The 23,186-nt window shown below is 35.4% G+C and overlaps 1 protein-coding gene across 1 annotated transcript in view; it reads right to left on the bottom strand.

Annotated features, from left to right (window-relative positions):
- LOC124594075 (ATP-binding cassette sub-family C member 4-like) overlaps positions 1-23,186 on the bottom strand; it is a 282,274-nt gene that overhangs the window by 146,013 nt on the left and 113,075 nt on the right. The window contains exons 7-8 of the mRNA XM_047132426.1: positions 22,634-22,772; positions 22,438-22,548 (exon numbers count right to left, since the gene is read on the bottom strand). Of these exons, the coding sequence (XP_046988382.1) occupies positions 22,438-22,548; positions 22,634-22,772 (250 nt within the window). The remainder of the gene's footprint in view (positions 1-22,437; positions 22,549-22,633; positions 22,773-23,186) is intronic.

Here is a 23,186-nt window from a genome sequence, read left to right as displayed (position 1 = left end):
TAACATAAGGACATCACACACATCCATGCCCGAGGCAGGATTCGAACCTGCGACCGTAGCGGCCGCGCGGTTCCAGACTGTAGCGCATATAGGAAAAAAATTTATTTCATTCTCACAAACAATAATTCATATTAAAAATTTACTGGCTCTCCAGTTCAGTGTATTTTATTATAGAAGGTGAATGTAAGTAAATAAATAAACACTGTTCAATTTTTTACCCTTAATTTTTCTAACTATATCTTCTTGAGCACCCATAAGATTTTAATGAACTGCCAACTGTAAACAGTTTTTGAGAGGAGGCTAATTTACAGTTTTACCACATTCAGAAATAACTTTTGTTTTCATGTATTTAGTTTTACACTCTGTACAAGTCCAGCAATATCCATATTTTCAATATTTAGCTGTATAAAGTTCATTAATAATCTTTTTTTCTTGGCAGTCACCACGCTGCTTTTGCTGTTTGGTATTGTAAATTTAAAGATTATAAAATTTAATAGGAAAAAATAAAATTTTTAGAAAGTTTCAGAGAGTGCATTCCAGATCAAGAAATTCATTATTTCCATTTTTGAGTTTCGTCATTCCTTTGTATTTCAGTTTCAGCTGCTCTTTCTCAACTAACTGAAAACGCCAATCAGTAATTAATTTAAAATATCTATCTACTAAAAAAATCTTAAACTCATTATGAAGCGCTATACAAATTTCTTCTCCATATCTACTATTTAAATATTCACATATAGTAATATGGAATAAAACATTTACTTCTCATTTACTTAACATTTTAATCTCTTTCGAGACACTTGCATTGTTGAGTTTCTTGATTAAACTTTCCATTTCTATAGAAAAATTTTTATTAGATTTTTTAATAATTTGTGATGCCTATATGGTAATATATCTGTTTTATTTTCCAAAACATCTTTTGTCATCATGAAGACTCAACATTTTTTTGTTTATTTCAACTGTATAAACATCATGTTTTTCATTTCAAATCATATAAAATTTTCTGGATTGGTTCCTATTGTTAAACAAACAACTTTTGTGATGTCCTACTGTTATTCAATTTTAACAATACTTTCTTAATTCATTTAGACTTTTCGTCTACTTTATCGTCCAATTTATAAGTATACATTTCTGCTCTTAATCCCACTAAATTCTTCCATTATTTTTCCATTGCACTCACTTTTAATTTTTCCTAAAAGTCCTGTTTACTTCTGGAATTCCATAAATATTATTTTCAGGATAATCATATGTATCAAACTAGCCTATGTCTGATTTCATATCTTTATAAAAATTGTCAGTTTTAATAATGTATTGTAATGTCCATATCTTGACAACACAATTTAATATTTTTTCCATATTTCCGTTTCATTGTTACTAGTGACAATTAAATATCAGTTTTTAGATAAATTAGGTGTACTCCTAACAACATAGATGAATTTATTAAACGGAATTTTTGTTTGATTCATATGAGTAGCTACAAGATTTTCATTAAATATATTTCTTCCCTTAAAGTTGGGTTTACCTACACATTTATCACATTTATAACACTCTCACACATATTTTATACCCACTCTGTTTCTTATGTCTTCTATCGTTTTTCCAAACACTGAATTATTCATCACTTTATAAAATCTTTTTCAAAATAATTTTTGGCTTTAGTTCTCATTGATATAATTAAATGTATATGCTTCTTCTAGCAATGCATTTGTTTAAATTTTAAAATTCTGTGTGTTTTTGTTATTTGCATTCCAAGAGACAGATTTCTATAATGAACTATATAAATATGTTTCTCAATTGGAGTTGTTAACAACTTCCTTACTTTAGTTCCTTGTACAGTTTCACATTCAGGAGCTAATGGTAAATCTCTACATAAACCATGCAATTCTTTTGGATATTCTAAATCTACTTTGAAGATGTATCCAATTTTAGCAGTATATGAAATTTCTCTTATTTTTCCACAGTCAAAGTTATTTGGCTCATCCTATGCAAATCCACCATATAGTAACTATTGACTAATAATATAAACATATAAACTGTTCTTATGCAAATATGCTAAATAATTTGATATAGTTTAATCATCAGAATCGTTCATATACTTATTATTTGCCTTGGCATATCTTTTACAGCAGTGTTGTATTCCTCCTCTTATTCCCTTTGCAACAACTAAAATTATTTCATAATTACGTAACAAATCAAGAAGTCGTTAAGTCATATTCAACATTGAATCCCAAGATAATCCTGGGGATCATAGTTTTTATACTGGTTTTTCTAAAATTTTCGAACATATAAGCCAATAAAAATACACTCCTGGAAATGGAAAAAAGAACACATTGACACCAGTGTGTCAGACCCACCATACTTGCTCCGGTCACTGCGAGAGGGCTGTACAAGCAATGATCACACGCACGGCACAGCGGACACACCAGGAACCGCAGTGTTGGCCGTCGAATGGCGCTAGCTGCGCAGCATTTGTGCACCGCCGCCGTCAGTGTCAGCCAGTTTGCCGTGGCATACGGAGCTCCATCGCAGTCTTTAACACTGGTAGCATGCCGCGACAGCGTGGACATGAACCGTATGTGCAGTTGACGGACTTTGAGCGAGGGCGTATAGTAGGCATGCGGGAGGCCGGGTGGACGTACCGCCGAATTGCTCAACACGTGGGGCGTGAGGTCCCACAGTACATCGATGTTGTCGCCAGTGGTCGGCGGAAGGTGCACGTGCCCGTCGACCTGGGACCGGACCACAGCGACGCACGGATGCACGCCAAGACCGTAGGATCCTACACAGTGCCGTAGGGGACCGCACCGCCACTTCCCAGCAAATTAGGGACACTGTTGCTCCTGGGGTATCGGCGAGGACCATTCGCAACCGTCTCCATGAAGCTGGGCTACGGTCCCACACACCGTTAGGCCGTCTTCCGCTCACGCCCCAACATCGTGCAGCCCGCCTCCAGTGGTGTTGCGACAGGCGTGAATGGAGGGACGAATGGAGACGTGTCGTCTTCAGCGATGAGAGTCGCTTCTGCCTTGGTGCCAATGATGGTCGTATGCGTGTTTGGCGCCGTGCAGGTGAGCGCCACAATCAGGACTGCATACGACCGAGGCACACAGGGCCAACACCCGGCATCATGGTGTGGGGAGCGATCTCCTACACTGGCCGTACACCACTGGTGATCGTCGAGGGGACACTGAATAGTGCACGGTACATCCAAACCGTCATCGAACCCATCGTTCTACCATTCCTAGACCGGCAAGGGAACTTGCTGTTCCAACAGGACAATGCACGTCCGCATGTATCCCGTGCCACCCAACGTGCTCTAGAAGGTGTAAGTCAACTACCCTGGCCAGCAAGATCTCCAGATCTGTCCCCCATTGAGCATGTTTGGGACTGGATGAAGCGTCGTCTCACGCGGTCTGCACGTCCAGCACGAACGCTGGTCCAACTGAGGCGCCAGGTGGAAATGGCATGGCAAGCCGTTCCACAGGACTACATCCAGCATCTCTACGATCGTCTCCATGGGAGAATAGCAGCCTGCATTGCTGCGAAAGGTGGATATACACTGTACTAGTGCCGACATTGTGCATGCTCTGTTGCCTGTGTCTATGTACCTGTGGTTCTGTCAGTGTGATCATGTGATGTATCTGACCCCAGGAATGTGTCAATAAAGTTTCCCCTTCCTGGGACAATGAATTCACGGTGTTCTTATTTCAATTTCCAGGAGTGTAGATAAGTTCTTAGATACAGATCATGATATTTACCAAGCTTTTTCATATCAAATTTTTCCCCAACTACTTTTGCATATTTATATTTTTCATCACTTATTTCCACAAAATTCTTCTACTGCTGTAATTCAGAATTTTTCCACATCTTTTCTTTTAAGTGTTCTGTAACATTTTCAACAGGTTCTTTCATTTCTGTAAAAGCTGAATAATGATAAATAATATATTTTTCATCAATTATTGGAAATCTTTATTATAAAATTCTTCACCATTTCTGTGTCTAACTATTTTTTCAAAGACATTAACTAAATTCTTACTTGATTTAGATTTAACAGGAATAGCCTACTCAAATTTTGAAAAACTATTTGTAACAGTTAATATATATTTATATATATTTAATCTTGAAATTCCTTTCAAATTACATAAATCCATTTGTACTAGATCTGCTTGCCATAAATCATCAATACCAAGAGAAATTACATTCCTTCTGTTATAATTTTTTATCGTTGCAATCTTGTAATTGATTAATTATTTCTTAGTGGGTGAACAATTTGTTCACCTTAGCAGCTGCTACATTTTTTAAGGGCTCTTGGGGATCCTATTTAGAGTTTCATCATGTACATTTACAAAAATATTTCAACAAATTTACACAATTCACTTTTACATGCTGTATAAAGCCCTTCAATTCTTGTCTTCCATTTTTATTTGTTACTCTGAGAGGTGTTTCAGTAAGTTACTTGACTTTAAACAGCAAATGTGATTCTGTATTTCTATAGATGAAAAATTTAATAAGATTTAAATTATTGTTCCAGTTAATATCAACATTTGATGCAGAGGTATAAATATCTTATCTTTCATTCTCATCGCTAGTAATGGATTTTTGAACTGAGTAGGATATAAAATTTCTAATTCACTGATATTACGTACTTTACCTCTATTTTGAAATCAGGCATTTGACAAATCACCATCTGCATTGGCCCCAAATAAAGTAATTCTGTTGATTTTTACATTGTATTGATATGCATATGCAATATTTCATCACCTCTAACAAATTCATTTTCGGTTTTTTGCTTGTCACACATTCTTTTTTGAAGATTACTTAACTGATTTGGGTATGGCGTCATATAATAGTTTGAGAATTACATATATAATATTTGATAAATAATCTGTGAAAGCTTTTTCGATTTCCTTTTTGTAAAGGAATTAGTTAGATCGTTTTATTAAATTGTAGTAGTTTTAAAGAAAATGCCTTTTTTGCATGCTGCACATCAGAATTTTTATTTTTATTTATGCACCCAGATGCATTTAGCCTTTTTTACAAGGCATATTCAGTGGTTGTCCTGAAATATTACATGATTTGTCCGTTTTTAAACATAGGTTACGGTTTAACATATAGGTTATAGATTTAAAACTGTTCCTTAACTTTTTTGATGAAATGGAAAGGTACTTACAGGTAACTTCTAATTCATTACATCCAAGCAAACTGATTTTTCTCATCTGGCAACCAGGTATAGATCTTACAGTCCGCGTTCAGTTCACTATTTACATTAGACATCACTGTAACTGCCATCTTTTTAATACAGAGTTTCATTTGTTTTTCTAAGCGTTACCAACATTCTCAGTTATCTGCATTCAACTGTTTTGTGACTGTGCGTGCGTGTGTGTGTGTGTGTGTGTGTGTGTGTGTGTGTGTGTGTGTGTGTGTGTATGTATTAGAGAGGGAGACAGATTCCCTTTTATTAATTAAACAAAAATTATATATTTTATTTTTATTACTATTTTTTATTCATTTATTTATTCTTAATAATAATAATAATTGCTATTACATTTTCCTGTATATACATATGATAGGAAACAGAGGTGTAATCATTTGTTGGGATTTCTGTATATTATACGATCAGTCAGTGTAAACAGTGAGTTGTTGGTCATATTTACTTGGTCATTTCGTAGTTGTTTCTTTGCAGCCATTGTTTTGTATATGTGATAATTTTCTTGTAGTGTTAGGAGATATCTTTCATTATTTCTTCTAATTATTTTGGTATCGTTTTCTCTTGTAGTAGGTTTGCGGTTATTTTCTCTCAAATGTTCTGCGAAAGTTGAGTGGCTCGTCCCATATTTCCATGCTCTGATATGTTCTTTGTACCGAGTGTCAAATGTTCTGCTGGTTTGTCCTGTTTCCTTCTATCACCTGTGTTGCACTGTAGTTGGTATTTTCCTGCTTTTTGCTAGTTATCTGTGTTTTTTGTTATTTTTTGAATGTTCCTTTGGATTGAATTTCCTTGTCTTTCGAAAATCTTTGTTATTTTACGTATGAGTTTGTGCTTGTATGTCACTGTGTACTATCTTGAATTTTCTTTCTTGTTTTTCTGTATTCTTTGTGTCGTTATTGTTCTGTCACTGTTTGTGCCTGTTTGTGCAGTGTTTTGTTGTACTGTTTATATACTTTGTTCACTGACTTATTTTGTTTTTTTAATTTTTTTTTGTATAATTTGGTGACTAGATCTGTATTGTACCCATTGTTTGTTGCTATTTGTCTTACTGGGATATTTGCTTAATGTTTTTTTGTTGGCATTGGAGGGTAACTGCTGTAGGATTGTTCTGTATTAATTTGCCTTTTTCTCTGTCATCCAGTGTGTACTCTATATTTTTTAACATGTTCTTTACCTTGGACTGAAATCTGTTTGTTCAGTTTGATTTCAGTTTTTTAATATCATTTAGTAAAATGAACTCTTGTGTTCTGTCAATGTATGGGCATAAGAACAACTGTATTTCCTTTGTCTGCTTTAGTAATAATTATGTTTTAATTTTGGAGTTTCTTTCTGAGTTTTCTGCGTGTTTCGGATCCTGTGTTTTTACTGTTTTTGATAAAAAAAAGATATAGATAAAATTATTACTGATACAAAAAAAGCATACTGACAAAAACAGTAAAATCACAGAATCTGAAACACTCAGAAAACTCAGAAAACTCAGAAAGAAACTCCAAAATGAAAACATCATTCTTACTGAAGCAGACAAAAGAAGTACAGTAGTTCTTACGCTGAAACAACAACACCTTGACAAAACACAAGTGTTAATTTTACAAAATAATGTTAAAAATTGAAATCAGACCCAACAAACAGATTTCACGTTAAGGTAAAGAATACAGTAAAAAATATAGACTACACACTGGATGACAGAGAAAAAGGTAAATTAATACAGAACAATCCTACAACAACCACCCTGTGATACCAACAAAAAATCAATAAAAAAATCCCAGTAAACCCATTGTAAACTTCAAAAATGCTCCAACTTACAAACTTGCAGGAAACATGTTGAAATTACTAACAGCAACTTATAAAATAGAAGATTACAGAACTGTAAGGAACACCTCACAGTTAATACAACTTGTAAAAGATACAAAAATTCCAGACACAGCTACTCTACTAACTTTTGACATAGAAAACATCTACTCTAACATTCCAATAGCAAAAACAATAAATATCATAGTACAAAACCTGAAGGACAACAGCCAGCTACCAGATGAACACAACAAAGAAATACACAAGTTGCTAGAAGTGATAACTGAACAGAACTACTTTTATTTCAATGATGAATGCTATTTACTGGATGATAGGTTACCAATAGGATCCCCAGTATCAGGTTCCCTAACAAACATTTTCATAAACCATGTAGAAAACTTAATTTTCAAAAATGTTCAAATGGTTCGAATGGCTCTGAGCACTACGGGACTTAACATCTAATCAGGCCCCTTTCAAAAATGTTATCAAACAGAATACTTTATTAGGTCAGATAAATGGATGACATCCTTTGTTTAATAGATGAAACTCAGGCAAAAATTGGCCAGTTGTATACAGATATAAACACAATACACAGAAAGATAAGATTCAGAATGGAAAAAAAACAGAACAACCAAATAATTTTTTAGATATGACCACTGAAAAAGAAAACAATCAGCATAGCTTTGAAATCTACCGTAAACCTACAACAACTGACACAATCCAACATCAGACTTCTAATCACCCACACTCACAAAAACAATCAGCACTCAGATACATGCTTCATAGACTCAACAAAGTACCACTCACCACAGAAAATTACCAGAAAGAACTGGACATCATCTCACAAATAGCAACAAACAATGGGTACAATAGGGATCTAGTCACCAAAGTAAACAAAAAAACTAAAAAACAAATCCACCCATAAACAACAGTAACATGACACAAAGAATACAGAAAAACAAGAAAGAGGATTGAAGATGGTACACAAAGACACACAAGCACAAACTCATACATAAAATAACAAACATTTTCAAAAGACAAGGGATAAATATAGAATTCAAAACAGACGATTCAATCCAAAGAGGCATTCCAAAAATAAAAAAACACAGGTATCTACCAAAAAGCAGGAGTATTCCAGCTACAGTGCAACACATGTGATGGAAGGTATATAGGACAAACCAGCTGAACATTTGACACCCAATACAAAGAACATATCAGAGAATGGAAATATGGATCGAGCCACTCAACTTTTGCAGAATATTTGAGAGGAAATAACCACAAACCTACAAGAGAAAGTGATATGAAAATAATTGGAATAAATATTGAAAGACATCTCTTAACATTACAGGAAAATTATCATATATACAAAACAAAGGTGGAAAACAGACATCTACTAAATGACCAAGTAAATATGACTAACATTTCAATGTTTACACTGGCTGATCATATAATTATACAGAAATCACAACAAATGTTTACACATCTGATTCCTCTCATAAGTATATACAGGAAAATATAGTAATAATAATAATAATTATTGTTTTTAAGAATAAATAAATAAATAAAAATAGTAATAAAATAAGATAAAAAAATTAATTAACAATCTACGAAATATCTCTACCTCTCTAATAGACACACACACACACACACACACACACACACACACACACACACACACACACATTCTCAAAATAGTTGAATGCAGAAAACTGAGATTATAAGTAACACTTAGAAAACCAAATGAAACTCTGTATTAAAAAGATGTCAGTTACAGTGACGTGTAATGTAAACAGTGAACTGTAAGATGTCCACCTTGTTGCTAGATGAAAAATAGTAGTTTGCTTGGATGCAATTAATTAGAAGGTACCTATAAGTACCTTTCTACTTCATAAAAACAACGTTAAGCAACTGTTTTTAAATCTACAACCTAGATGTGAAACCATAACCTATGTTTAAAAATAGACAAATCATGTAATATTTCAGGACATCCACTGAAGATGCCTTGTAAAAAAAGGTAAAACACATCTGGGAGCGTAAACAAAAATAAAAATTTTAATCTGCAGCATGCAAAAAAGAAATTTTCTTTGAAACAACCACAATTTATACACAGTTACTGCGAAAATGGCCACTACAAGAAATGTGTCATTTTTATTAAGTTGATTAATTTTGTCAATATGTTGTTTAGTACTGACATAAATACAGAGTTGTGTTAGAATACTTGTGTATTCAGGTTTTGTAACAAGAATGTTTAATTCATTTTCTAAACACTGTTTTGTAACAGCATCATAACGATCTACTGGATCTATTACATCTATTTTTTTCTACCTTTAAAATCAATATATCGTTTAGTTACTTTCAAAATGTTACATAATTACTTATGAAGCTGTTTAATTAAACTTTCTATTTTCGGATCAATTTTTCCTTCTAATATCCAAGGAAATGAAGCTGGGCTATATTAATACTATATTTAACAAAGTGGATCACAAAAACTTCTCGAACTGCTGCGGAATTACTGTTATAAATACATTAATCAGAAGGTTTGGGAAAATAATTAAAATTAAGGTCAAAATAAATGTTAAAAACTAGGACAAACCACGTGTCTTCACAGCTGGTAGATCATTCATAGACCATATTTTCATATTACAATAGATCTTAGAGAAAAACAGGGAAAAATAAAAAAATATAGGATGAATTTTCATAGATTTAGAAAAAGCATATGATACTGTCCCAAGAAAATTAGTTTGGAGAGCATTACATCTGGCAAATGTAAATAGTCCTTTAGTTAAAATAATACATGAAATGTATTAAAATAAATCAAGTGGAAATTGATAGTACAGGCAAGGGACTGTTACATGGCTCTCCCATGTCACCAACGTTATTTAAAATCTATACGGATATCAGTCATCAATAATGGTCTCATAAATGCAGTGGGATTGGGTTAGAAATTAAAGATGGAGTTTATTTACATCAACTACACTTCCTGATGATCAAGAAGTTGTAGCACAAGACAGTGAGGCTGCAAATACTCCAAATGAGTTATACATAGAGGGAAAGAAAATTATGAAGGTCAAACTTTCTGTTATTTGGGATTTATTTTAGAGTTGGAAGGAAAATCAGAGGTAGAAATCAATAAAGGAATAAGCTGTGGGGAAGTCACTGGGATGCTTAACTCAATCTGATACAGCAGAAATGTAATAATCCAAACCAAAAAAAATCATTTATACATTGATACTAGAGAGCATAGTTATGTATAGAGTGGAGACTTGGACTACAGATCTGAAACACACTAAAAATCTGCAAGCAGTAGAAAAGGCCTTCTGGAGATGATCAGCAAGAACTTCTAGAAAAGAGAAAGTAAGAAATCCGAAATAATAAAGAGAAAGGAAGTAAGAAGAAGAGTGCATGACGTTATGGATAAGAAGGATGTTACAATGGTTTGGGCATGTAAGAAGAATGGAGGAAGCCGTAACTTCGAAAATGATCCTGGAATTGGAACCAGATGGGAAGAAGAGAAGAGAACGTCCTATGACCACATAACTCCAAAATATACAATTAACAATGACAAGACTTCGTACAGAGGAACAAGATCTACAAGACCAGAACACCTGGTGGAATGTTGTGAGGAGATAAATTAAGATCTTGTGTAAAAGATGCAATAATACCTGGGTATCTCTTATATTGGAGAAAAATCTTTATATAGAGGAAACTCAATAAATAAATAAAATAAATAATTCATTTTGCATGTTTCCTAAATTTATTTGATCATAAATTGTGTGACTTTTAGGCTGAAACCTATTTCGAGAAATTCCCAATTATCTCAACACAGTTTCAAAACAAACAGACACAAATGTCCACAAATTGCTTCATCAAAGTTCTGTCCATACTGCAGTATAGATCATTTTCTCCGAAGTAGTTGATTAGTGGTTTTGGTATATTACCACCAAATGAATCAAAAACAACTTTTATATCTTTATTCTTATAATAACAAATCTAATGAGCTCCAGGAGGATCAGATGTATCTAAATTTAGTAGTCAAGATTAAGTTCTTTGGTTCATTAGGTAATTAATCAAATATGTATCCTCCATGAAAGGATTTAATTATTAATTGCTTAGCAAGTTTTTCTAGATCAAATTTACTTTATGGACCAGGATATATATGGATTATTTTTCTCAATTTTTTTACTCCACTTCCCTTATTCTCCAGTGCTACTTTATATCTTTTTAGTTTATACTTTATCAGCTTTTCTCTTGTTTATTACTGTTTTTGTGATTGCTGCAGAACAACCAGCGAGTGAACCAATAGTCACTAGATATGGTGATAATGCTATTAGTAATGGTAAAAATCTACCTTCATGTTCTGTTAATCCATAACCTCTCTCTTCTCTGTTAGATATTCAATGATTTTTACACAACTGGAATAAATAATGTAATAAGCAAATTTCCACTAGTTTTTTATCTTTCTTTCTTTTTGTGCATCAGTTAATAACTGATCAATACTATGTAACTATTCATTATTTAATTTAATTTTTATAGCTTTTGGTTTAGTTTTGCCACTTGGTAGCAAAGTAAAATCGAACTAAAGTTTTTTATCAATAAAGATAAAAAATTTATAAGGATTAATAACTTTGTAATTCCCAAACATTTTCGTCAACATTTAAACCAATTCCTAACTTTCGTTTTCCATAGATTATTCCTCATTCTGCTGTTGCAGCTATTTTTTCTCTTAAGGAAACATCACTTGAATGCATTCCTTTCTTTGCAGCTAACTGAAATTCTTTGTCAGCTTGATGTCTAGATTCTCGATAACACCTTTTGAATCTGGCCACATGGCAGTGATACGCTGCAACAGTTCGTCGAACGTTTGAATGGTGTACATCCAAACATAAAATTTACAATGGAGGTAGAGAAGGAAGGGAAGTTACCTTTTTTAGATGTGTTGGTGGAGCGAAAACAGGATGGATGACTGGGCCATTCTGTGTACAGGAAGCCAACGCATACAGACTTATATCTGCATAGCCACAGCTTCCCTCATCCGTCTCAGAAGAGAGCAATGCTGAATACTTTAGTACACATAGCCAGGACTATTTCCGACAAGGACCACCTCAGTCCCAAGATTAACCATTTGACGACTGTTTTCAAGAGGAATGGTTATTCTACCAGTGAAATTAAATCAGTATTGTCCAAGAAAGTAAGACACGATTCCATCCATAAACAAGAAGAGGACCAACACATAGCATGGCTTCCATTTTGCGGTGCTACAACAAGCAGGATAGACAGAGTCCTAAAGAGGCAAGAAATAAAACCAGTTTTCTGGCCACCTAGGAAAATTAAGGAAATGTTGAGACCAATCAAAGGTAGTCTCGGCATAAGGGTGCAGGGAATTTATAGTATTCCTTGCGAATGCGGCAAGAATTACATGGGCCAGTCGGTAAGAACGGTTGCCAAACGTTACATCGAGCACCAGCGCCACCTGGAATATAGGTATTTGGAAAAATCTGCGGTAGCTGAGCATAGCCTGGTTAACAAGCATAAGATTCTATTTGAAGAAATGAGTTACAAGGACTCTGTGATATGGGAAGCAATCGAAATTAGACTTAAAGATAATAACTTCAACAGAGACAACGGTTATGCACTTAGCAACACCTGGAAGGGTGCACTTGATAAAGAAAAATCGCAGAGGAAAGCTTCCCGCACTTTACCTTCTGATTCGAGGGATGGCGCTGCAAGCAATGCGGGATAGAAACTGCATCTATGGAAGTGGAGGGTACCACTCCACTACGCGCCATATCACTGTTGCTACGACGTATTCCAGCCAATCAGAAGCCGTCCTTTGATATAAAAGTGGGAGCCTCGCCAGTTCACGACAGTCAGTTTTAGCCTTGACGACGACCATGGAGGTAGTGGTTGAAAGCTTGGAGTTTTATCCTAAATTGACACGGCATGTACACCGAGATACTTTTATTCAAGAAATACGTCAAGAAAGACTTTGTAGCATACATTCTCAATGCTTATGATCACAATAGGCGGTTTTATGTTGTTTACAGGCTCCATCTAATTTATATGTTGTTAGATCATCTCCAGCTAATCTTCCATTTAATGTGATCCCAGGACCACATTAATTATAATAAGGAAGATGTATGTCAAATGGAAATTTGTTAATTAATTTATTTACTATAACCTTTACATGTTTTTCACTTTATCAAAATGTGTGAGGAAGATTATTCAAAAATCTAATTAAATATGGAATTTCTGTAGGATTATTGATAATAAAGTCATCGAATTTATTAATAAAATTCCATATTATTCCAACTTTTTCACGGTGATAATTTTTATTTCCAGCTAATTTTTCTCCATGAATTACTGTTAATCTGTCGGTTATATCTTTAACATCATTCATCCAACCATATTCGATGGCTTTTTCTGAATATTCTTTATTAAAACTTAACGTTTTATCTCACGTGAACTTATTTTTGAATAATCAGAAAAATCTATGTTTGATCTTCTTAAGTTTGGGAAATAATCAACAGTCTTCTTGTCAAGTATTTATACTTCTTACATCTATCCAATTTTATTTTATTTGGGTTACTCTCAGAATATAATGCTCGTGAATTATGGATAACATATCTGCATAATAAGGTAAATCAGCACTGTTAAATTTTCCACTTATATCATCTATAGCAATCTTGTCTTTTCAACAATAATTAATCTCCATTGAATTCAACTGGTAATATACCAGTTTCAATTTATTTAAATATTTCAACAGGTCTCAATCCAAAAACGTCATCTTTACTATGATTAATATACTATAACATTATTTCCCTCCCCCCATAAACCATGGACCTTGCCGTTGGTGGGGAGGCTTGCATGCCTCAGAGATACAGATAGCCATACTGTAGGTGCAACCACAACGGAGGGGTATCCACTGAGAGGCCAGACAAACATGTGGTTCCTGAAGAGGGGCAGCAGCCTTTTCAGTAGTTTCAGGGGCAACAGTCTGGATGATTGACTGATCTGGCCTTGTAACACTAACCAAAACGGCCTTGCTGTGCCAGTACTGCGAACGGCTGAAAGCAGGGGGAAACTATGGCCGTAATTTTTCCTGAGGGCATGCAGCTTTAATGTATGGTTAAATGATGATGGCGTCTTCTTGGGTAAAATATTCCGGAGGTAAAATAGTCCCCATTCGGATCTCTGGGCAGGGACTACTCAAGAGGACATCGTTATCTGGAGAAAGATGGATCGGAGTGTGGAATGTCAGATCCCTTAATCGGGCAGGTAGGTTAGAAAACATAGAAAGGGAAATGGATAGGTTAAAGTTAGATATAGTGAGAATTAGTGAAGTTCGGCTGCAGGAAGAACAAGACTTTTGGTCAGGCGAAAACAGGGTTATAAATACAAAATCAAATATGGGTAATGCAGGAGTAGGTTTAATAATGAATAAAAAAATAGGAGTGCCAGTAAGCTACTACAAAAAGCATAGTGAAAGCATTATTGTGGCCAAGATAGACATGAAGCCCATGCCTACTACAGTAGTACAAGTTTATATGCCAACTAGCTCTGCAGATGACGAAGAAATCGAAGAAATGTATGATGAGAAAAAAGAAATTATTCAGGTAGTGAAGGGAGACGAAAATTTAATAGTCATGGGTGACTGGAATTCCGTAGTAGGAAAAGGGAGAGAAGGAAACGTAGTAGGTGAATATTGATTGGGGGTAAGAAATGAAAGAGGTAGCCGCCAGGTAGAATTTTGCACAGAGCATAACTTAATCATAGCTAACACTTGGTTCACAAATCGTAAAAGAAGGTTGTGTACATGGAAGAAGCCTGGAGATACTGACAATTATATAATGGTAAGACAGAGATTTAGGAACCAGGTTTCAAATTGTAAGGCATTTCCAGGGGCAGATGTGGACTCTGACCACAATCTATTGGTTTTGAACTGTAGATTAAAACTGAAGAAACCGTAAAAAGGTGGGAATTTAAGGAGATGGGACCTGGATAAACTGAAAGAACCAGAGGTTGTACAGAGTTTGAAGGAGAGCATAATTGAACACTTGACAGGAATGGGGAAAAGAAATACAGTAGAAGAAGAATGGATAGTTTTGAGGGATGAAGTAGTGAAGGCAACAGAGGATCAAGTAGGTAAAAAGACGAGGACTGCTAGAAATCCTTGGGTACCAGAAGAGTTATTAAATTTAATTGATGAAAGGAGAAAATATAAAAATGCAGTAAATGAAGCAGGCAAAATGGAATACAAACGTATAAAAATGAGATCGACAGGAAGTGCAAAATGGCTAAGCAGGGATGGCTAGAGGACAAATATAAGGATGTAGAGGCTTGTCTCACCAGGGGTAAGATAGATACAGCCTACAGGAAAATTGAAGAGACCTTTGGAGAAATGAGAACCACTTGTATGAATATCAAAAGCTCAGGTGGAAACCCAGTTTTAAGCAAAGAAGGGAAAGCAGAAAGGTGGAAGGTGTATATAGAGGGTCTATACAAGAGCGATGTACCTGAGGACAATATTATGGAGTTGGAAGAGGATGTAGATGAAGACGAAATGGGAGATACGATACTGCGTAAAGAGTTTGACAGAGCACTGAAAGACCTGAGTCGAAACAAGGCCCTGGGAGTAGACAACATTCCATTAGAACTACTGATGGCCTTGGTAGAGCCAGTCCTGACAAAACTCTACGATCCGGTGAGCAAGATATATGAGATAGGTGAAATACCCTCAGACTTCAAGAAGAATATAATAATTCCAATCCCAAAAAAAGCAGGTGTTGACAGATGTGAAAATTACCAAACTATCAGTTTAATAAGACATGGCTGCAAAACACTAACGCGAATTCTTTACAGACGAATGGAAAAACTAGTAGAAGCCGACCTCGGGAAAGATCAGTTTGGACTCCATAGAAATGTTGGAACACGTGAGGCCATACTGACCCTATGACTTATCTTAGAAGCTAGATTAAGGAAAGGCAAACCTACGTTTCGAGCCTTTGTAGACTTAGAGGAGCCTTATGACAATGTTGACTGGAATATCCTCTTTCAAATTCTGAAGGTGGCAGGGGTAAAATACAGGGAGCGAAAGGCTATTTACAATTTGCACAGATAGCAGTTGGCAGTTATAAGAGTCGAGGGACACGAAAAGGAAGCACTGGTTGGGAACGGAGTGAGACAGGGTTGTAACCTCTCCCCAATGTTATTCAATCTGTATACTGAGCAAGCAGGGAAGGAAACAAAAGAAAAATTCGGAGTAGGTATTAAAATCCATGGAGAAGAAATAAAAACTTTGAGGTTTGCCAATGACATTGTAATTCTGTCAGAGACAGCAAAGGACTTGGAAGAGCAATTGAACGGAATGGATAGTGTCTTGAAAGGAGGATATAAGATGAACGTCAACAAAAGCAAAACGAGGATAATGGAATGTAGTCGAATTAAGTAGGGTGATTCTGAGGGGATTAGATTAGGAAATGAGACACTTAATGTAGTAAAGGAGTTTGGCTATTTGGGGAGCAAAATAACTGATGATGGTCAAAGTAGAGAGGATATCAAATGTAGACTGGCAATGGCAAGGAAAGCGTTTCTGAAGAAGAGAAATTTGTTAACATCGAGTAGAGATTTAAATGTCAGGAAGTCGTTTCTGAAAGTATTTGTATGGAGTGTAGCCCTGTATGGAAGTGAAATATGGACTTTAAATAGTTTGGACAAGAAGAGAATAGAAGCTTTTGAAATGTGGTGCTACAGAAGAATGCTGAAGATTAGATGGGTAGATGACATAACTAATGAGGAGGTATTGAATAGGATTGGGGAGAAGACAAATTTGTGGCACAGCTTGACTAGAAGAAGGGATCGGTTGGTAGGAAATGTTCTGAGGCATCAAGGGATCACAAATTTAGTATTGGAGGGCAGCTTTGAGGGTAAAGATGGTAGAGGGTGACCCATAGATGAATACACAAAGCAGATTCAGAAGGATGTAGGATGCTGTAGTTACTGGGAGATGAAGAAGCTTGCACAGGATAGAGTAGCAAGGAGAGCTGCATCAAACCAGTCTCAGGACTGAAGACCACAACAGCAACAACATTATTTCACTAACATTTATTTTTTTAGCGTTAGTATCCATTATTTTTTTGTAGTGCCTGTTCTGTTTTTACTTTTAGTCTGTTCTTCATACTTCTCCAATACATCCTGTGTTTCTGACTCCTAGAATGTCTAATCACGTTGTGGACTTCAATCAGATTTAATATCTGGTATTTCTCCAAAATCTTCTGTGATGATAGGGAATCATTTGTTTTTCATCCTCTGTGTTTTCTTCAATAGCTTTCAGAATATTATCATCTAAACCTTTGATTCCTTATTTTGGTGCTTCAGTACTATCTATTAGTGGTTGATCTTCTTTTTTTATATTTTTCATATTCTGTTCTTGGTTATATTTTCAGAGCTTTAACTGTTATTTCTGTTCTTCTGCTTTCTTGCTGTTTTGTTTAGTTTTTTAGCAACTTCTGTGTCATATGTTGCAAACATTTATTCAAAATGAAAAAAACATTGATCTGTTTAACGTTTGTTATGTTTAAAGCTTACATTTGGTGTTTATGTTGTCCTGAAAATCTGAATTTTATTTCTGAACTTACCTTGCACAAATACTGCTATTGAATTATCTAGACATTGATATAATGGGAAAATTTCATCACTATTTCCAATAAAAGTAGGAGTTTTGTTCATTATGATTGTCTTCAAATTTTTAAAGCTTTTTGTAAATTCTGAGTGTTTTGGTTGATCTAAACTTTTGGAGTAAGTGTACAATAATTTTATTCGAATTCAACCTTCCAGAAGCTAGAAAATAATTATGAATCATTGATGTAATATTTCCACAACCATTTGGTCCTATTATTGCACATCAAATAGAATTAGGTAAAAGTTTAGTTTTTTTATTTCTTTTCTGGAATTCTTATTATTGGTTCCCAATTTTTCATCTATTTAAATAAATTTTTACTAATATACTTCGTTTATCTATTTTAGTTGAGGGATAAATCATCTGTTCTTAATAAAATTAACTGTTCCAATATGAGAAACTTAAAACCCAAATACTCACATTAAAACTGATTAAATTTTAAACAGGATTACTCTTGAGAGTGACGTTAAGTTGTATATGGATATCATAGAAGATAATATTGCAAGTGTGCTAGATTTTAATAATCAAATTATTGAAGCTAATAAAAAGACTGTTGGAAACGATTTTCCCATAATTATTCCAGTTGGATGAATAAACATAAATTTTAATCAACCTGATTAAATTTTTGTTAAACTGATCATTTTCATGGAGAAACTGGTATTATTTCTTCATGTAAACCAAATGCTGGATTGGGAAGACCAATAATTTATGAACCATGTTATCCTGTTGACATTCCTATTGTTGAACCTATTTAAAAATTGGTATACCCAACGAAAATGAGAACGTGATTGACTTAAATGGTGCTTGTGTAAAATTGTTTTAAAAATGTTGTAATAAGTTTTATCCTTAATAGATCATGAGCAAAATCGAGAGTTATCAGTTTTACTCATTTCCTGTGAAATAAAGAACAAAAAATACTTTAAATACACCCAACAAGGATACAGAGATTGAAATAAATATTGATGATAGATGCATGCACAATTTTACATGAACTTTAGAATTGGTATAGCTAATTGTGAGGGATCAGAATCAGTTATTAAACATATGACAGAAAATCCAATTAAAAATTAATAGGTAATTATGTGGAAAAACTTCGATTTTGTGACCATAAAAACGGAAATAATATTTTATCCAAAACTGAACAGCCTCTTATTTCCATCAACAGCTATGTTATATTTGAATTCATCTGTTACTGATAAAATAAGCTTCAACACATTCTTAATAATGGTAAAATATGGAGTAATAAAAATGAGGTACTTTATCCACTTGGACTACTTGGCAGATTTCTTAAAGATTGTAAAGAAATTATGTGGGAAGATCATCTGAATCTGATTTGGACTAGGTCCTCTAGTGCTGGATATGCAATTCTTAGGTGGCCTGATTATAATGGTGCTGGAGTTGAAATTGAAGGTACCCTTCCTCAAGAAGGAGGAATTCTAATGAAATCGATGGATATTCGTGTACCAATAGTTAAATATGAATCAAATTACCAGTTAGAACAATGAGAAATTATTCTGAAAAATCCAAAAATTTCGATACCTTTTTATGAACTACAAACTGTAGAAGTTGCAGGTTGAGTGGTAAGAGAAATTTTGAACTTGATATCACAAATTACTATAAATCTGTAGAATTTGATATGGTGGAATGCCATATTTTTTATTTGTTATATTTCAGATTAAATGTAAGAATAATCAGTTATTTGACTGCTCATTATTCGACCATGTTAAGTACAGAATATGTACTTGAAAAATGGAGGAATCAGAGTTCTCTCCCAGGACATGTGGAATATTAAATCACCAAATAATTTTCTCAGTGCGTGTGATGCATTTCTCGATTTTAAACGATTTACACTACTGAAATCTGACACTGAGATAACTCGATAGGATTTGATTTCAAATTCTTCGATCTATGTGTTCAACATGACTTACAGAAAGAATGTTGTAACTACACAGAAAGCGACTATGAAACTTTGCACAACTTTTAATAAAAAAATTTCTTCAGACACTTTAGCATATGTAACAATGTACGGTAAGAAAAATTAACTTACAATGCACAGCACAGAATACTTACTAACAATTCTTAACTACACAAATGAATAAAAAATTTGAAACAATTACAGAAATGTTAACTTCATGTTTACATTTGCTTTGGAAGTATTTCCAGAAAGACAGAGGAAATAAAAACTGAAAAAACTACTATATCAGTCTTAATATATTTCAGATAGCTTTGTTATGAAGATTACAATAGTATTTTGCTGACCGGTGTGGCTGAGCGGTTCTAAGCGCTACAGTCTGGAACCGCGCGACCGCTACGGTCGCAGGTTCGAATCCTGCGTTGGGCATGGACGTGTGTGATGTCCTTAGGTTAGTTAGGTTTAAGTAGTTCTAAATTCTAGGGGACTGATGACCTCAGAAATTAAGTCCCATAGTGCTCAGAGCCATTTGAACCATTTCCTTTTCTTTTCTTTTTTTTTCTAGAATAGCATTTCGAATTTCAAAGTAGGTTAATATTTGCCTGAGATCGATGTTTGTTCCCTACATATCCATAAGACAACATAGGTCTTGCCAATGCAACTCTTCTCAGACCACTGACAGCTCTGGGCATTTACAGCTTGTGTTTATCTGGCAATGTGTGGCCTCTAGATAAGATATTACTGACCTAGTGCAACAGTGTTGACAGGTCTGACGTCAGATACGATGTGCACTGGCTCTGTCTCTCTTACATGTTCTGTCTTCGCCATTTGCTAAGCGGTTCATTCAGAGATGGTGCTGGAGCAATTATCATTTGCAAAAGGACAGTAATATACTTCGTTTTTAAGATGTAATATTCTTTTTAAATCTGATTTTGAGTGTTGTAAGAGAATGTTACACGTTATATATATTTCATCACTTCAAATTAAATACAAAAATGTGAAGAAAATAAATTACTTACACTCAAAATAAACTGATGAAAATAACATTTTTAGAATATACTCTGTGATTCAGGTTCCAACAATACATACAAACTGCGATCAAATACATTTTCTCCAGGAGTGTCCCAGGTCAAGAGTGGGCTGTCCACCCAAGCAGTCAGGATCATGCATCATCAAGTCACTGCTGTTCGAGCGCTGTCCCCTCAATTAAAGACGACGGGACCAGATGCAAAGAAGGACAGCTACCAGGACTTCGAGGATGGAAATGAAATAAAGACAGTAAACACAAGAAAAAGCAGTCCAGCTTTTCTTCAGATAGTGCCGAAGGTTTTTGGATTTTCTAAGAACGAATATTTTATTTAAATTAATGTAAATGTCGTGTGACTAGGGCCTCCCGTCGGGTAGACCGTTCGCCGGGTGCAAGTCTTTCTATTTGACGCCACTTCGGCGACTTGCTCGTCGATGGGGATGAAATGATAATGATTGAGCGTAGAAAATCCCCGACCCAATCGGGAATCGAACCCGGGCCCTTAGGATTGACTTTCTGTCGTGCAGACCACTCAGCTACTGGAGGCAGACATTTAAATTAATGCTAACTGCCTAGTTAAATAATAAAATATGCTGAACTAGAAAGCCAGTAAATTTTTAATATGAATCATTCTTTGTGAGAATGAATTAAATTTTTTTCTTACATACATTTTTTATAAAAAAATATTAAATTCATTTTCTTACTTTCAACCTTCGACAAAAAATAATTGTTTTATAATAAGTGAATGAGATAAGTAAAAATATTCACTGTAATTAATTTTTTTAAGTAATTGATAGTAAAATAGACGTTTTTAAATCAAAATAAGTGAATTTTGAAATAAAATGGGAGTATAGTATGTACAAAGTACCGGACCTGGGTAATTTGAATCAGTCCTGACACTAGCCAGGAATTAGCCATGTGGGCTAGCACCACTACTTTGTACCTAATCATCTGCCTGTATGCTAGATGCACTGCACCTGTACCTGGAGCTATGGCTTGCGATGGGATTTCATGTGACAGCAGAAGCACTTGTCGTGATTATCCCAGACACACTGAATATAGATTTGTTCGTCAGTCTGGTGATTCGACCTGTTGTGCTGCCACTCATGATCAGCAATCCACAGGTGTTTTCCAACAGGATTACGCCCGCCCACATACCGCTGTTGTTGATGTGTTGCCTTGGCCTGCTAGATCACCACGTCCCCCGTCCCCAATGGTACACATATGGGACATCATCAGACGACTACTACAGCGTCATCGACAAACAGCACTAACCGTCCCTGTATTGACCGGCCAAGTGCAACAGGCATGGAACTCCATCCCACAAACTGAGGTCCGGCATCTGTACAACACAGTGCATACAGGTTTGCATGCTTGCATTCAACATTATGGCGGCTACAACAGTTATTAATGTACCAGCCTTTCACATTTTCAATAGTTTATCTCGCGCTTACATCAATCTGTGATCTTGCGATGTTAATCACTTAAACATACTATCTAGGCAAATTTATTCCTGAAATATCTGTATTCTTCATTAATTATGTTTTGGTGTTGCGATTTTTGTGATATTTTATCTAGAATTGTCAGCCTATGCAAAGAATAATGTGCTGATTTTCCTGCTATTATCTGGCAGACTAAGAGCCCAAGTCTCTAAAAACGACAGCCCTTTGGCAATTTCCGAATACGCTTCTTCCTATTCGGCGATAAATTGTCCTGGACGCATTTCTAGTACTATTAACTGACATGGCACCTACGGCCAGCACATGACCTTAACCCATTAACACCAACAGACTTTGAAAGTGGATTGTATCTGGAAAGTGGGTACTTACCTCGATACGGCGGACAGAAATTCGAGCCTCTTGTACTGTTGCAATGCCCATGGGAAACATAATGGCTAAGGAAGCGTTGAGGACGTTGTAGAAACGAGCCATTGCGAATATCTAGAATACAAAAGAAACAAAGCAGCTGTGTTGTTGGTGCGCTACTTGTAGAATAAATCTGTAACAAAGACACATGCGTATGTACCTGATCAGGGCCTGCAATTTTGCCTCCCAAGAAGTATGCCAGTAATGTGACGAGGAGAGAGGACCTCTCTATGAAGACGGCCGATGCCAAAAGAAAGCTTCTGAGGTAGGCTGCGTGTAACAGCTTGTGCACTTCAGACCTAAAAGCAGTCAACAGGCAAGTCCAATTTTCAAGTTGCTGTTTAGTAGTTTGGGTGCGTGTCAGGCCAAGTTAATTGTCCATTCATGTGCTAATTCGTTCCTTCCCTCATTCATTCATTGATAATATTCTATGGATACCTTTATGGAGGATGTTCTTCTGGGAACTGAAATGAACCAAGATGTACATTAGTAATGGGAAACACCATGTATTTCTTTCTTTCTTTCTTTCTCGAGGCCTTTGTCCCGCTCCAACGCGGGGTCGGCTTTGTTATGACGGATATGGCAGTGTTAACTGCAGAGGGTGGCCGGATGCCCTTCCTGACGCCTGGGATGGGAGTAGTGTACCCCAGCTGTCCATGTCCAGTGTAAGTCATGAAATAGTGCGAACGTTTGCAAATGTCTGTAAGTCGTGT

Source organism: Schistocerca americana, chromosome 2 (genome assembly GCF_021461395.2).
Source record: "Schistocerca americana isolate TAMUIC-IGC-003095 chromosome 2, iqSchAmer2.1, whole genome shotgun sequence".
Taxonomy (NCBI): domain Eukaryota; kingdom Metazoa; phylum Arthropoda; class Insecta; order Orthoptera; family Acrididae; genus Schistocerca; species Schistocerca americana.
The sequence above is the reverse complement of the archived record's forward strand: the minus strand, read 5'-3'. Positions and strand labels throughout refer to the sequence as shown.